General features: G+C 44.1%; 1 protein-coding gene across 5 annotated transcripts in view; it reads right to left on the bottom strand.

The window, feature by feature from the left end:
* Window positions 1-465: 465 nt before the first annotated feature.
* Window positions 466-16416, bottom strand: part of LOC121871537 (glutamate-gated chloride channel-like) — a 141636-nt gene continuing 125685 nt past the window's right edge. For 2 of the 5 annotated variants that reach the window (XM_042373973.1, XM_042373977.1), the window contains 11 exons: window positions 16179-16288; window positions 15986-16050; window positions 15700-15769; window positions 14992-15145; window positions 14369-14451; window positions 14002-14136; window positions 11691-11920; window positions 8506-8718; window positions 7217-7270; window positions 4211-4458; window positions 466-3811 (listed from right to left, as the gene is read on the bottom strand). In XM_042373973.1, the coding sequence (XP_042229907.1) occupies window positions 4219-4458; window positions 7217-7270; window positions 8506-8718; window positions 11691-11920; window positions 14002-14136; window positions 14369-14451; window positions 14992-15145; window positions 15700-15769; window positions 15986-16050; window positions 16179-16288 (1354 nt within the window). In that variant the 3' untranslated portion in view covers window positions 466-3811; window positions 4211-4218. Of the gene's footprint in view, window positions 3812-4210; window positions 4459-7216; window positions 7271-8505; window positions 8719-11113; window positions 11344-11690; window positions 11921-14001; window positions 14137-14368; window positions 14452-14991; window positions 15146-15699; window positions 15770-15985; window positions 16051-16178; window positions 16289-16416 lie in introns of all 5 variants that reach the window. The other 3 variants (XM_042373972.1, XM_042373974.1, XM_042373976.1) reach the window with 3 other exon arrangements.

Genomic DNA, 16416 nt, shown 5'->3' on the forward strand with positions numbered 1-16416 from the left:
AGGGTCGAGACTTAAGCCCCACCTTGACCTGCCATGCACAGCAGTCATGAGAGTGCCATGATGAGCACTGAAGGTTCACCACACTTAGAGGATCAAGGCCATAAAGGTTTAATAATAAGACTAGGATGACTAGAGTAAGAGTGAGGGAGATTTTGAGGCCAAGTAACAAGCGATTTTGGAGTGAGAGAAAACCTTGTAGGAAGAGAGACCGACCACCATAGGAGTTACCATCTTATTCGGCAGTGCAATATTCTTCATAATAATCTGAACAGTGATGCAGTCGGTCATATGTTTGTCTTCCTTCTTATCGTTTCCACCTCGTCCATGGCTAAAGTTTTGAGAATCGCACTTCCATTACTTTTCATTATCAGTATTTTAATAATAATTTATTTTTCCAACGATGGCATCAATTTCCGGTTTTTTTCTTTTAATTATCTATCTATCTTTTTTTTTCACAATATTTCGTTTTTATAATTATTATTGATTTATTTCGTACACACCTTTTGTTTTCACTCACTAATTTACATATTTCAGTCTTGTGAGTTTTCCAGTTTGTTCATTTACAATATCTTGACTAAAATCTATATAAATTACGTAAATAGTTTCCAACACCTTTACAATAACGTGTTTTGGGTGACGTCCGTGGTACAGCATCCTCTTATTTCAGTCTCCCTTCTCGAGTGACTGGGGGACAATGTTTCAAGGAACCATTTTAAATTTGATATACTCAAGGGCGTCTCTCCATCCTGTCGAAGAATTTTCACTGATGAGGTCCGGTGTCTGTCATTATTAAGTTCTGTTTCTTACTACAATTTCAGGTCACTATCATCATCATCATCATCATCTCTATCGTCTTCAACATCGCCATCATCATTGTCAATATCATCATCATCACCATCATCATTATCATCATTGTCAATATCATCATCCTTAATATATGTCCTTTCACTTTATTTTCTAATCATGATAATGATTTTTATCTTTGTAAACATTGCTTTCATCACTATTAAGGTCAGTCATATTCATCTGATGATATAGTGTGACCAGTCATCACTATCATCACTATAACCATTATCATCATCAAAATCTTCATCATCATTATTATAATTCTCCTCATTGTAGTCATCACTATCATCACCATTGTCATATCCATCATAATCACCATCGCCGTCACCCCCAGTTTTATTCTCGTCATTATTATTGCTGCTTTATCCTAACACAATCTGAACTTCTTATGTCTGGGCAATAAATCGGTCACTATTATCATCATCATCATCATCATCATCATCATCATCATCATCATCATCATCATCACTCCATAAGTCACATCACAACACAGTATCAATAATGTACAAGTTACACACATATATGTATATACTTTTTACACAACTCTATAATTAAAGAGTTTTGACAAGAGCTGACCTATGAACAAACAGACAGACAGACAGACAGATATGAACCCCTCCCCCATTTATCACCATTTACAATAATACTGATGAAAGATGTTATTATTATGCAAGTTTGAATAGATGAAAAAAGATGATTTATTTTCATTTATTAAGGTGTGTAAATAATGCTATGAGTTGAGCTGAGAATGTACACAGGAGTATGAACAGGACGACCAGTGTTGGAAAAGTACCACGAATGTAGGTCAATTAGGACCACCAATGTTGGGGAAGTACCACGAACGTAGGCCAATTAGGACGACCAATGTTTGGGAAAGTACCACGAACGTAGGTCAATTAGGACGACCAGTGTTGGGAAAGTACCACGAACGTTGGCCAATTAGGACGACCAGTGTTGGGAAAGTACCACGAACGTTGGCCAATTAGATTTTGTCAGAATTTATTTATTTTTATTTTTTTTACCTTGGAGGAAAGCAACATGAACCTAGTCTAAACAAACCTAACATAACCTAGAGTATTATTGTTAGGTTAGCTTAGCTTAAGTCAGGTTAGGTTAGGTTAGCTTAGCTTAAGTCAGGTTAGGTTAGGTTAATCTTTAAAAAAAAAATTGGTTTGTGGTACATCTTCCAACACTGGCCAGCTCGTGAGACAATTACACTTAACAGATATTACAATACTGAAAGTCTCATTATCCTTTATTAACAGCAGAGAGACTACAACTATCTCAGAGTTGACACGAATCACATTTGTCATTATTAATGTTGTTGTACTTGAAGCAAAACAAAGAGACAAGTTATGTTGACATGTCTTATTGATGTTAGATATTCCATATATAGTGAGGTAGGTTTATGGCGATAGTTCACCAATAACATGTTACACTTTACCCCCTGAAGATATAAACAAAAAACAATTACCGAAATACAAGGAAAAAACAACAAAATATCTTAAAATAGCTTTTCACTTTATATTACCATTTTTTTTACTTTTTTTTTCGTTTTTATTTCTGTAACTCAGAGGGCCAAACCTCACGTGTAGTTTTGTTTATAATTAGGACTTTTGTGATAGAGCTTATTGCCATCATTAAAGCGCTTAAGAGCTTGCGTCAACTTCAGGTATACTGCTAATTAACAAGCAATTAGGGCATAGTTATTATTCTCTTAATTTCTAACCTAGTTTGGTATTTTTCACACTTTTGATTGAAATATCACATGCAGTGGTTATAAACACCAAGAACTCAATTTGTTTTTCATTTCACCATGAATTTTCGTAAACTTCCGCTTTTAATAATGTTTATATATGTATATAATGTTTATATTTTACAAAGCTAAAATTAAAGCACTGAATTGTACTCAACTTACTTATCTTTATTCTTACTGTTCGTCTCTTTGATTTTTATTTCTATTTCATAATACTTAAAGACATTAGTAAATCACAAACCACCTAAACTATGGAAAATTTGTCTTTTTTTATTTAAGTCCAAGTTTCAGATCACAATATACAGTCGAGGACAAAAGTTCTCTTCCTGTGGTGGAACTAAGTCACAGGAATGAGTCTCCGAGCTGAATTACTGGCCCTGACTGCCATCTGATGCGGGTGTTTTGTTTGATCTCATTTGGGGTCGATACAGCTTAAGTTTGGGAGGAAACGAACTTTTGACCTCGACTGTATAGTACCTGATGCATGCATGGGGGACATAGTCATAAAAATCTCGCTCTTGATAGATGAATTACGTATCTCTTTGTTCTTTACTATTACATCCTTCTGTGAGGTCTTTAACGGTGACTCAGTAAAGAAATCCGTATTCACAGATTTTCAAATGTTGTCGTTCTCGTAAGGAGTTGGTCGAGTCCCGCCTTAGTCTCACATTACTTGTTGGATCCTCAGAGGCGTTATGCTCTTGGCAGGTGTTGAGGAGGAGGGTGGCGGTGATTTTTCCTCATTAATAGTTAGATCCATATCGTCATTTAAGCCATTGTTTGTTTTCAGTTCCCGGGATCCATTAAGTGTGGATTTATTCTTGCTTGAAGGATATCTCAGAGGTCCGGGCAGTCAGTCATCCAGGGATACAGTCAACTAGTGGTTCAGTTCCCTTAGTTATTCTTGGTTAAATCTCTTTAGGATTCTTGTTATCCAGTCACCCAGGGATACAGTCGTCGGTGTAGAGTCACAGTCATACTTGTTTATAACTGTAGTCAATAACAGTCCAATGATCCTCGGGTCCCAATCAATGTATTCCTCTGTTGATTCACCTTCCATTTATCGGGATTTCCAGTTACTTATGTTGCAGTCATCTATGTTTACAGTCCTCCAGATTTACAGTTAGGTGTAGGTCCAGTCAGCCGTGTTTCAGGTCACCAATAGACCAAATATTTTGGAGTCTTGATGTTGAGGATGTAAAGATTTACCTGTTGAAGAAGATTTTTTTTTTTACTGAGAAACTCAGGTAAACTTAATTATATCGTCCCTCCCCCTGAACCACGAAGCCCGTGATTCAGACTCGTGAACCTAAAGTAGAAGACTGACACATTATTCTGTCCTTAAATGCTTCGGATTCACGAGTCTGACTCGGAATTCGTGGTTCAGGAGGAGCGGCGAATGATAAGGAAACTGGGGCCGCAAAATATGTGTTGAAATTGGCAGAACAAAAAATCCTGCCTCGTGTTAACATTGAGATTACTTCTGGATCGAGTATAAATTACTCTCTCGATACCTGGAGATAATTAACATATTTTGTCATTATAATATCATCATCTTCTCTTAGATTACTCTATTATATAACCCACCAAGAATTTATGTTCTCTCACCTGTTTGTTTACTTGGGGTTCTCCTCCTCCTCCTCGGTGAAGAGATAAGTGCTCCAATAGGCCATGTTGAAGAAGGCGAAGACGAGGGGGAAGGTGATGCGGGAGATAACGTCAATGCGCTTACTTCGTGTAGGGAACTTAGAGAGCCACGTCCTGCAGCAGTTCTTCCTCGGGGCCTGTAGGTGGATCTCACAAGGGCGGCCTTTCTCTGCTCCCATACCTCCGTTATGACGTGACACCAACGGCTTCTGCAGGAGTCAACACCAGAAAGAAGTGTACAATGATATGTTGAGTTGTTGGTGTGGGAGAGTGATTTATAAACACCAATGCAGGTATTAAGGGGATGTACTGTAGTAATTAGACCAACAGGTATGAGTTAGAACAGCACAACAGGTAAACAAACGGGCAGGTGACACATAGGTGAGACCAATGGAGAATTAACTCTTATAATACAAATTTCCTTTATCTTCTGGGGCCAAAATATAAAGCCATGAGTGATTAGGGGATTAGGTTAGGTTAGGTTACGTTACGTTACGTTAGGATTGGTTAGGTTAGGTTAGGTTACGTTACGTTATGTTACGTTAGGATTGGTTAGGTTAGGTTAGGTTAGGTTAGGTTACGTTACGTTACGTTAGGATTGGTTAGGTTAGGTTAGGTTAGGTTACGTTACGTTACGTTATGTTACGTTAGGATTGGTTAGGTTTTGTTAGGACAGGCTATATTTGGTTAGGTTAGGATAGATTAGGGCAGGTTAAGATAGGTTAGCTGGGTTAGTACTACTGGCTGGAGTTATTTCGCTTCACAACTGCTGGTGCATAGTGTAATATCGTGCTATTCTCCCAGTGTCATATATATATATATATATATATATATATATATATATATATATATATATATATATATATATATATATATATATATATATATATATATATATATATATATATATGTGTGTGTGTGTGTGTGTGCAAGTGGAGATCAAAAAGTTTGGTGAATGTTAGGAAAATACCATTTTATTGATCATTAGTCACGTACTTCATTTATCCCCTTCTAAGTACTCCACTCACACACACACATTTTCTCCACCTTTCTTGCCGCTGTTGGAAACATTGCTGGACGCCCTCCTTGTTGATCTCCTTTAGAAGGGTTGTCACCTTGGATTGCATATCCCCGATCATGTCATAGCGATTCCCTGTCATCATGCGTTTCAGTTTGAGGAACAGCCAGAAGTCACAAGGTGCCAAATCAGACGAATAAGGTGGATGTGAGACGAAAGGAATGTTTTTCTCTGCCAAAAATTGCTGGTTAAAGAGCGTCGTGTGACTAGGGACATTATCATGGTGGAGGAGCCACCAGCTGTTACACTTCTCATGTCTTTTCCGTCTGACTGCCTCACACATACCTTTCAAAACATCTAGGTAAAAAGCCACATTAACAGTAGCACCTCTAGGGAGAAAGTCTGTGTGCACCTTTCCTTCCACAAACAAAAAAGAAAAAAAAATCAGTATGACCTCCACTCGTGATCTCGACTGACATGCTTTTTTGATCTCGGTGATGATGGTGTCTTCCACCAGGAGTTCTGCGCTTTGGTTTCTGGGTCATAGTCGTAAATCTAAGACTCATCACTCATTGTCATCTGCGATAAGAATGTTGGATCCAAAATGCATTGATCAAGCAAGATGGAGGAAATGAAGATGTTCCTTTCTTTTTGGTCATCTGTGAGGATGTGTGGAGCAAATTTCTCTCTGACATGTCTCTGTTCAAGTCACCTGTAAGTATGGCCTGAACACAACCAAAGAAAAGTCTGATCTTTTCCACATTATCACAAATGGTTAGACGTTGGTCTGCTAGGATGAGATTGCTGACTTGAATGATGTCCTCTGTTCGTGCTGTTGATGGGTGACCACTTCTTTTCTCATCATCCAGTGACTGATTTCCTCCCCAAAAGTGTTTCAACCACTTGAAAACAGTCTTCTTGCTCACAGCTTTGTCTGCTTAAACCTATACAAGCGTGTTGTGTGTTTTTGTTGCCGTTTTGCCAAGCTTAAAGCAAAATTTCATGTTTGAATGTTGCTCAAAATTTCATATTTCTACAAATGCATCAGTTGCCTCTGACCCTGGCCCATACTGTAATGGTGTGTTGTGGCTGGTGGCAACTTGGAGGGTGGTTGATGTAATCCCCTCCACAGACCTAACCACTATTCACTCATTCCTTGGTAGAGGTACCATTCACCGAACTTTTTGATCACCCCTTGAGTTTCACATGCCCCCATCTCCTAGCTATCAGGTATCTACAGTCACTTCCAGGTGTGTTGTTACCTCCAACATACCTCCCTTGCTCATGCGACTAGAAACAGTCCTATCAAACAGTTCCCTAGTTACTCAAATAGTGCGACATTGCCACATGAGCAAAGGAGGCATGGTAGGAGGTAACAACATGCCTGGAGGCGACTGTACAAGAGCGTGGTAGGCTGGGCAGGCGGCTTACCTCACACCACACACTCAACATATACTAACAGGTGAATCTATTGGCTGGCGTGTTACAACTAGTGATGAGGCTACTCTTCACCTTCAGGAGGCCAGGCACAAGCAAACAACATCTACTCCTCTCGCTTACCAATAAAAATATGTTAACTAAGAGAGATAAAGAAAGTGTGCTAATAGAGACTAAGAGATGTTTATCATTGTTGTACAAGAGCTGCACCACAGTACAGTACAGTGCAGTACAATGCAGTACAGTACAGTGTAGTACAGTACAGTACAGTACACTGCAGTACAGTACAGTGTAGTATAGTACAGTACAGTGCAGTACAGAACAGTTCAGTACAGTACAGTACAGTACAGTACAGTACAGTGCAGTACAGTACAGTACAGTACAGAACAGTACAGTACAGTGTAGTACAGAACAGTACAGTACAGTGCAGTACAGTACAGTACAGTGCAGTACAGAACAGTTCAGTACAGTACAGTGGGAAGTCATCCCGCTCCTCGTCCACACTTACTTACCGTCTTAGCGATAAGTAGATCCATGAAGCGACGAGGCCGAGGCGGTGAGGCCGGCTGGATAGGGCAAGATTTGAAATACCCTTTAGAATAAACTCTACATGGAACACCGCTAACCCTGCTACCCACTCTCTCCTCTCTCTCTTTCTCTCTTTTATTGCTCTCTAAATCTACGGGCGTGGTCAAAGGGTTTCTAATACAGGAGTTATCAGAGGGCGTGCGGGGGAGGGGGGTGGGGAGGGGCGGTACACTTTGTAAAGGTAAACTTGCATCTCGTTACTATCTCTTGAAGCAGTTATCAGTACATTCTCAAGATGTGAGCGTGAAAAAAACACAAACAAACAAACAAACAAACAAACAGGCAGACACAAACAGTGAAATAAACCACAACTAGAGACTCAATGGTGCCGGAACGTACATAATAAAACTGTGTCATCCGCTGTTGCCTTCACTAACACCTACAACTGTATTCTATTTCATTTATCACCTTGATGTTGGAGTGAGGGGTAGAAGGGGACGTGGAGGGAGGCAGTGAGGGAGAGAAGGGGACGTGGAGGGAGTGAGGGAGAGAAGGGGACGTGGAGGGAGGCAGTGAGGGAGAGAAGGGGACGTGGAGGCAGTGAGGGGTAGAAGGGGACGTGGAGGGAGGCAGTGAGGGGTAGAAGGGGACGTGGAGGGAGGCAGTGAGGGAGAAGGGGACGTGGAGGGAGGCAGTGAGGGAGAGAAGGGACGTGGAGGCGTGGAGGAGGCAGTGAGGGAGGAAGGGGACGTGGAGGGAGGCAGTGAGGGAGAGGACGTGGAGGGAGGCAGTGAGGGAGAGAAGGTGAGGGGACGTGGAGGGAGGCAGTGAGGAGAGAAGAGGGACGTGGAGGAGGCAGTGAGGGAGAGAAGGGGACGTGGAGGAGAGGGAGAAAGGGGACGTGGAGGGAGTGAGGGAGAGGAGGGGACGTGGAGGGAGGCAGTGAGGGAGAGAAGGGGACGGAGGGAGTGAGGGAGAGAAGGGGACGTGGAGGGAGGCAGTGAGGGAGAGAAGGGGACGTGGAGGGAGTGAGGGAGAGAAGGGGACGTGGAGGGAGTGAGGGAGAGAAGGGGACGTGGAAGGAGTGAGGGAGAGAAGGGGACGTGGAGGGAGTGAGGGAGAGAAGGGGACGTGGAGGGAAGGAGGAAAGACATTAACGCTCTATCTACAAGTTCAAAAACAAGTGAACATCAAGACCCGCCTAATGAGTCTCCCTACAGCAGGTGTTCCGGTACCGTTCAGTCCCACTCTTGGCGCAGCTCCTCCTACTCACCATGGCGAAGGTGTGGCCGTCCTCTACCTGCTCCTGCATGGCAGCTTCAATAGCAGCAGCGTGTTCCGCCTCCCACTGCTTCTTTTGTTCCTTCAGTTTCTCCTTCAGTTTCTCGCGGTGTTTATCGGACCGCGAGGCGTAATTGACGAGCGCGAACTCCAACAGCGCCCCGAAGACGAAGGTGAGACACACACCGGTCCACACGTCGATGGCCTGCAGGGAGGGGGAAGGCGAGACAAGGGTCAAGTCCTGGTGACCAGCCACAACACCACCGCCACCATCACCTACCTCTCCGGGCTCTCTCAACAGCGCACTGGAGTAAAATATTTATGGTCACAGAAACATTACTATTGATGGATGGCTCCTCGAGTCAATCATTAAATAAAACATGTAATATATCCACCACTGAAAGCCTTAACATCAATATTACAAAGCTAGAGAGAGAGAGAGAGAGGAAGGGAGAGAAACAGAGACTAAAAGAGAGAGAGATAGAGAAACAAACAGAACGCAGAAAGAGAGAGAGAGAGAGAAACAGACAGAACACCGAGAGAGAGAAACTGAGAGTAAGAGAGACTTACATGAACTCCAACAAGAGAAAGCTTAAGAAAAACAAAAAACCCTTTATTATGAGGGAGTTAAAGAGCAGAGTCGTACAGCGTGGGGGTAGTGATGGTGGTGATGAGTCGCGGGGGGGGAGGGGAGAGAAGGAGGGGGAATTTTTGATGGAGGAGCAAGCATGCATACAGCTGCCAGGGGAGGTGGGGACGCGGCGGGGGGGGAGGGAGCAGGGCGGCGGGCGAGGATATAACCATAGCACAGGTGAGAGTGTATCCAGAAGCGATGCTGAGGGTGAGTAGCCGAGAAACAGAGAGAAAAATAGTAGATGTAGAATGAATTAAAGAGAAAAGGAGACAGAGAATGAGAGAACCGAGACAAAGAGGTAGAGAAAGAGAGAAAGAGAAAAGAAACAGGAGACAAAGAAAGAGAGAAAGAGACAAAGAAAGAGAGAGAGTCGCCCATCGATAACAAAACACGTCCAACACAAAACTGTCATAGGAAGCAGTGAGGGAGGAGGCTGGGGGTGAGGGAGGTAGGGAAGGGGGGGGAGTGAGAAGGGGTGAGGGAGGTAGGAAGGGGGGGTGAGGGAGGTAGGAAGGGGGGTGATGGAGGTAGAGAAGGGGGGTGGAGAGAAGAGGGAGAGGGGAGGAGGTGTTTATAGTTTTATTTTATTTTATAACATTTTCATTTTTTCCCTCATAAAGGTCTACTTAGCGATGCCTCGGGGAACACAGAAGAAAGAACACGATTTATTTTTTCCCTCACTGTTGGGTCTGAGTAAAGGTAATTGTCGCTGCTGGAGGAATAGGGGAGGGGAGAGAGAGGGAGAGAGGGGGGAAGGAATAAAAGAGAGAGGAGGGGAGGGAGGGAGAGAACGTGTTAGGACTGACAGGTAAAGGACAGTTACTGTAGATGAAGGGCTGACAGGTGAGGTTATGAGGCCAGGTAGATGTTAGAGGTTGCTGTAAGGTTATGAGTCACCTGTCTTTTCCGGTCACCTGTCTATACCAGTCATCTCTCTATAACAGTCATCTGCCCCTATACGGAACCCACTGCTATATCCTACCAAGAAAGAGCAACACTTCAGTGCATCTACATCTCTACGTCAGTCTTGCATAACATCTATTTTCCTTTATAACCTCAATATATCTTCTTTTTTTTCATTGACTTTGATCATCGTCCAGTTCTCTCTCTCTCTCTCTCTCTCTCTCTCTCTCTCTCTCTCTCTCTCTCTCTCTCTCTTTTCACCCTGTCAGTCTTTTTCCTCCCTCTCTTTCCCTCAACCTCACTCTTCTCCCTCTTTCTCTCTCTCCTTCGTCTTTTACACCACACAATAGCTGTCATTCCATCTTTCTCTCAACCATTCACTTTAAGGCAGCCGAGGCAGAGGGAGAAATTCACATTCTTTATATTCATTCATTCCTGTTCACTCTATTTCATACCATCTGTGTACTGTGAGAGAGGAAGTATATGAAGGAGTGAGGGAAGAGGGTGGGACGGGGGGGTGAGGGGGTATGGGGGGAGAGTGAAGGAAAGGAGGGAAGGGAAGGGTGAGTGAGGGAAGGGGTGAAGCCTCGGTCATAAGCCAAACACCATGTGAAGGCCACGAAGCTGCAGCAGGTAGTGAGGTGTAGAGAACATCTGTGGCAGGTGTGGTCATACATGCTGATACCGGTGTACATAGCTGCTTCGATGGTTGGCCCAGGTCCTGACACCACCCACGGCGCTGACGTCATGTTGGCACCAAGTGTACACCCCACCCCCAAACACACACATACATACACACAATCACACACAGCACACACACACACACAGGAGTACACTACAGTGCCGCCCGGGGGAGGGACTTCTGGGAACACTGAATGACTCTGTTAGGAGGTGTTGGAGGGAGAGAAGAGGGGGAGGGCAGGTGGCCGTGGCAGCGCCTGGTGGGGGTTGTGGGCGTAGTTGGGCGTACATGCAAACAACGCCGCGTGGGTGTTGGCGTGCGGGGGTGCTCAGACCCTCTCAGGACCTGTCTCCACATGATGCAGGGCACACACAGATTGACCTTGGTGTAGGACACGGGCGGCAGAGTACTGTTTATACTGGAGGTCTGCGTGGACATCGTCAGGAGCGTGGTTACCCCCAGGGACACCCGCGCGGGGACAGCGTTCTGGTCGAGCCAGAAGGACACCCATGACACGATCACCAACATACAGCAGGGGATGTAGTACTGGATGAGGTAGTACGAGAACTCTCTCTTGAAGACCAGGTCTACGCGAAGGCAACTGTATTCACCTGTCCAATAGTTAACAAGGGAGGTTACTAAATGGGCCGCTAAGGAATGTTTGAGGAAGGTACTTTGGTGTAGGACACAGGAGGCAGCGACTGTTTGTTGGGGAAAGGTTTTTGTGGACATAGAGAGAAGCGGGTTTACCCCCCGGGACACCCGCGCGAGGACAGCGTTCTGGTCAAGCCAGAAGGACACCCAAGACACGGTTATCAACATACAGCAAGGGATGTAGTATTGGAGGAGGACGAGCGAGAACTCTCTCTTGAAGACCACGTCGACGCGAAGACAACAGTATTCACCTGTCCAATAGTTAATAAGGAAGGTTACTAAATGGGCCGCTATAGGATGGTACCTTAGTGTAGGACACAGGAGGCAGCGACTGGTTGATGGAAGAAGTCTGCGTGGACATGGTGAGAAGCGTGGTGACTCCCAGAGCCACCCTGGCCGGCACAGCGTTCTGGTCGAGCCAGAAGGACACCCAAGACACGATCACCAACATGCAGCAGGGTATGTAGTACTGGATGAGGTAGTACGAGAACTCTCTCTTGAAGATCAGCGCCACCAGCAGGCACGAGTATTCACCTGAACATGAGAATTATTACTGTATGTGCCCGGGGGGAAGGCGATCTGCCAAAGGACGAGTCCTGTTCTGTTAAGAAAAGAACGGGTACAGCTGTCAAGCAGAGGGCAGTAGGGAAGAGGAACACGGTGTAAAGTGGTGGAGGGGAGGTGTGTAAAGCGGAACCTGTTGGGGAAGGAATAGAGCTATCAGGCTGGGAGAGGGAGACGTGACAACTGGATGTGTGCAGGGGACGACGACGGTCTGAGTTGTTGTCAAGTTTAGGGTGAGAGGAGGAACGCGGGAACTAACACGTTGAGTGCTGGAACCTTCACTTTAGTGTGTGTGTGTGTGTGTGTGAAATCGACAAAGCTGTCAATTACACAGACACCAGGCGAGGTGATGTGATGTGTAGCGTCAACATAACAAAATGATTGTAGCTGCCAACATAGCGGTAGTGAGAAGAGGAGGAGGAGGAGAGCTGTCACACGCTGAGAGACAAGCTGAGAGAGAAAAGCTGAGAGAGACATCTAACAGCTCTCTAAACAGCTGAGACAGCGTGGCTACAGCGAGCTAAACAGCACTACCATCTACACAAGTCCTTCCGTGAGGGAGAGTTTGTTGTCGATCAAGTTAATGGGTCGTGTTTACCTGTGTTAGTTACCTGGCTGAGAACAAATTAGCATCGACTCTGTGTTGTGAGTTAGACTGTTGTTATTATTATCAGTTCTGAGTATTATCTACATGATCCTTGACGTCATCATTGTCACTTTTACTATTTGTTTTGGTTCAGTGTGAGAAGAATGTTACCACGTGTTGCATTGGTGTCAGTCTGTAGTACTGTATAATAGTGCGACGGACAGAGAGACAGATGACATGACTTATGGAAAAGGTGTTATAACTGAGCCTCTAAGGGTGAACGAACCTAAGGAAGGAAGAGGACGAAGGGTAATATAGTGTTACCTTTAGAGACAGTCATGAATAATTATAATATATATATATAAACAAGAACGGCTACATATAAATCATTGGTTTAGGAAGAAAAGGGTTTAAACATCAATCACAAATCATAAGTTCATCTGAAAGAAAAGTTTGAGAATGAGTAATAACTTATAGATAAACAACTAGAGTTTTAAGGAGTAACTACTGATTGACTTGAGTTGTATTAACTTTTCCGCATCAGTTTGTGTATGATAAAGTTAATTTGTGAAGTACAACCAAAGCCAAACCTGACCTGACCTGACCTGACCTGACCTGACCTGACCTTACGTAACCTAACCTGTCATAACTTCTTAGACATAAGACAAAAATCGTCTTCACAGCTGACAGTAATATTGATCATTATTAAACATCAGTAGAAGTCATTAAAACTTATCTAGTTTAATCAGATAAATATTTAGACAGGCATTAACCCCTTGAGTGTGAGGCAAGCCCCTTGAGTGTGAGGCAAGCCCCTTGAGTGTGACATCAACCGCTTCAGCATGATGTTCTAACTTCATGATTACAATGACTTTGGGTTAAATCATCATATTCAAGGGATCAAATCATCCTACTCAAGGGGTTAAATTATCATACTCAAGGGATTAAATCATCTTACCCAAAGCCCTTTCCTACAACATTAACCACTTACTCGGAACAAAGGGGAGGGAAAATGAAGGGGAAACCAAAGGGGGAGGAGAGGGCGAGGGAAAATAAATGAAGGTGCTTACAAACATAACCATTAATATGAATAATTACAAACGGAAGGAGGGGATGAAGGGGTGAGGGGAGGTGGGGTTTGATTAGGGGGGGTGAGGAGAGAGGAGGGGGAGATGAAGGAAGGGGGTGATGGGAGGGGAGATAAGGGGAAATGAAAAAAGGTGAGGGGAAGGAGATAAGGGAACAGATTGAGGGGAGGTAGGGAGGGAGAGTCATTATGCAGGATAAAGAAAGACACAAACATTTATCATCGAAATATAAAGTTAAATTTCTTATGAATAAAACCACAGTCCTTGATGTCCTACTTGGAGAGAGAGAGAGAGAGAGAGAGAGAGAGAGATGAGAACAAATAGAGAATGAGAGAGACAGAGAGAAAGACAACAAAGTAAAACAAATATGCTCTGACCTGTGTTGGTCTTGCTGTTGCAGTAATCAGTAATGAACTTCTCGAGGGTGAAGCGTGGCAGGTGAAGCTTCTTGGTCACCTGGACGGGCTCAACGTCCTTCCACAGAAACACTAAATCCTCCGTCGTCCATCCGTCTGTCGGGGGGGGGGGGTGGTACCGTGGAACCCGAGGGAGGAGAAGGAGAGAGTGGAGGACGGGGAGGGGAAAGAGAGAGTGGAACCCGAGGAAGGGGGAAAGGAGAGAGTGATATTAAATAATGATTCAGTATAATATGAACCCGTCACTATCGCGTCAAGAAAACATAATTCTATATAATATTCATAATTTTTTAGCTTAGAGATTAGATAATGTTAAGAGAGTACTCACAGGAAGCCATGAGGAGCTGACACTGCTGACGATCTAGTGGGAACAGCTTCAAGTCCATCGGGCAAGACAGCGTCAGCGAGATTCTGTCAGGGAGAAAGAGATAAGGGGTGTGAGGCGTTTTATTGATGTCCCCCCTGTGTTGTTCTTCGTTTTCTTTCTATTTTTTTCTATTATTTTTTCTTGCGTTTATCGTGTGTTTATAATAGAAAATGATCATCTACCCATCTACCCTACCATGATAAACCATCTACCCGACCATGATAAACCATCTACCCTACCATGATAAACCATCTACCCTACCATGATAAACCATCTACCCATCTACCCTACCATGATAAACCATCTACCCTACCATGATAAACCATCTACCATGACATGATAAACCATCTACCCTACCATGATAAACCATCTACCCTACCATGATAAACCATCTACCATGACATGATAAACCATCTACCCTACCACGATAAACCATCTACCCTACCATGATAAACCATCTACCCTACCATGATAAACCATCTACCCTACCATGATAAACCATCTACCCTACCATGATAAACCATCTACCCTACCATGATAAACCGTCTACTAATCTACCCTACCATAATACAGCATCTACTCACCTGATACTGTAGAGGACGCCACCGTCGGGGTAGATACGGATGTACAAGTTGGGTAGAATGATCTTGTGAAAGTGACCTTCTTTCTCATTCTTGAAGAACAAGTCAGGCATCCACACCATATCTGTCTCAGTGAGCGTCAGGTACTGTATACGACCTGGGGGAGAACAGGTAGTGGGTGATGTATATGACCTGGGGGAGAACAGGTAGTGGGTGATGTATCCTTCCTTCCCCCTCCCTCTCCATTTCCTTCCCCTTCCCTCTCCATTTCTTTCCCGCTTCCTCTCCATCTTCCTTCCCTTCCTCCCCCTTTCCCTCTCTCTCCCCCTTCTCTCTCTCTCTCTCTCTCTCACCTGTCCTGTAATTAAATATTCATTGAGTGAATATAATTCTTTCAAGCTATTACAAAGTCACAAAGCGATTCTAAACCCTTTGATAATCTATGTTGGCCCATTTAATATTCACGTCTGATGGAGGGGGCGGGGGGGGATGACTCGAGATGACCTTTGGTGAGTGTGTGAGGTTAGGGGGAGGGGAGGGGTGAGGGAAGAGAATAGGCAGTGACTCAAAAGTAACCCTTTGATGAGTGTGTGAGGTGAGATAGGAAGGGGGAAGTGACTCGAGATGACCTTTAATGAGTGTGGGATGTGAGGGATGAGTGTGTGAGGTAAGGTGTGAAGAATGACTGAGGTATGTTAGGAAGGCCCTCACCTTCCATGTTATTGAAGGTAAGACGGTGATCGTTCCACTGTTCTCTGAAGGTGATCTGGATGCTGTACTCCTGTTGATGAAAAAGTAAAAATAAAAGAATAATTAAGCATTTTTCTGAATATTGAATGAACAAAAATATTAATTCCTCATTGTATTATAATATCATATTCTGATACTCAAACTAACCTCCGTGAAAGGTATGATAATTATGCGTTATTCTCTTAATTATGAAAGCAACCGGTAAACTCCGGTAACACGTCGGGAAGACAGACAGACAGACACTCACCATCTTGACGTCAGAGATGGTCTGCACGTTGCGGATCATAATGTTGATGTGAACGATGGCCGGACCTGTGGGGGAAACAAGGTACTCTTATTAGTTGTGTATCTCTCTCTCTCTCAACACCTGTATCACTACAACACAACCATTATATACCGGGAAAGTGTCATTCGTTATATACCGGGAAAGTGTCACTTACCGGTGTCGTTGGCGCCGGCTGGCCGGATACGCTTGTCATAGTTAGCCGGACCAATGATCTCATCGATAATTTCTTTTTCACGAAGACGGAAGTTGGACGACGAGATCTCGCTGTGGGAGAGATAGTGACATCAGTACCTGTATGGGGCTGTCTAGGTGCTGGGGGCTGCCTTAATGCTGGGGACTAAGCTGGGACTGTCTTAATGCTAGGGGCTGGAGGTTACCATGATGCTGGAGGC

The sequence above is a fragment of the Homarus americanus genome, unplaced genomic scaffold (assembly GCF_018991925.1).
Source record: "Homarus americanus isolate GMGI-L3 unplaced genomic scaffold, GMGI_Hamer_2.0 scaffold45698, whole genome shotgun sequence".
Lineage (NCBI taxonomy): Eukaryota > Metazoa > Arthropoda > Malacostraca > Decapoda > Nephropidae > Homarus > Homarus americanus.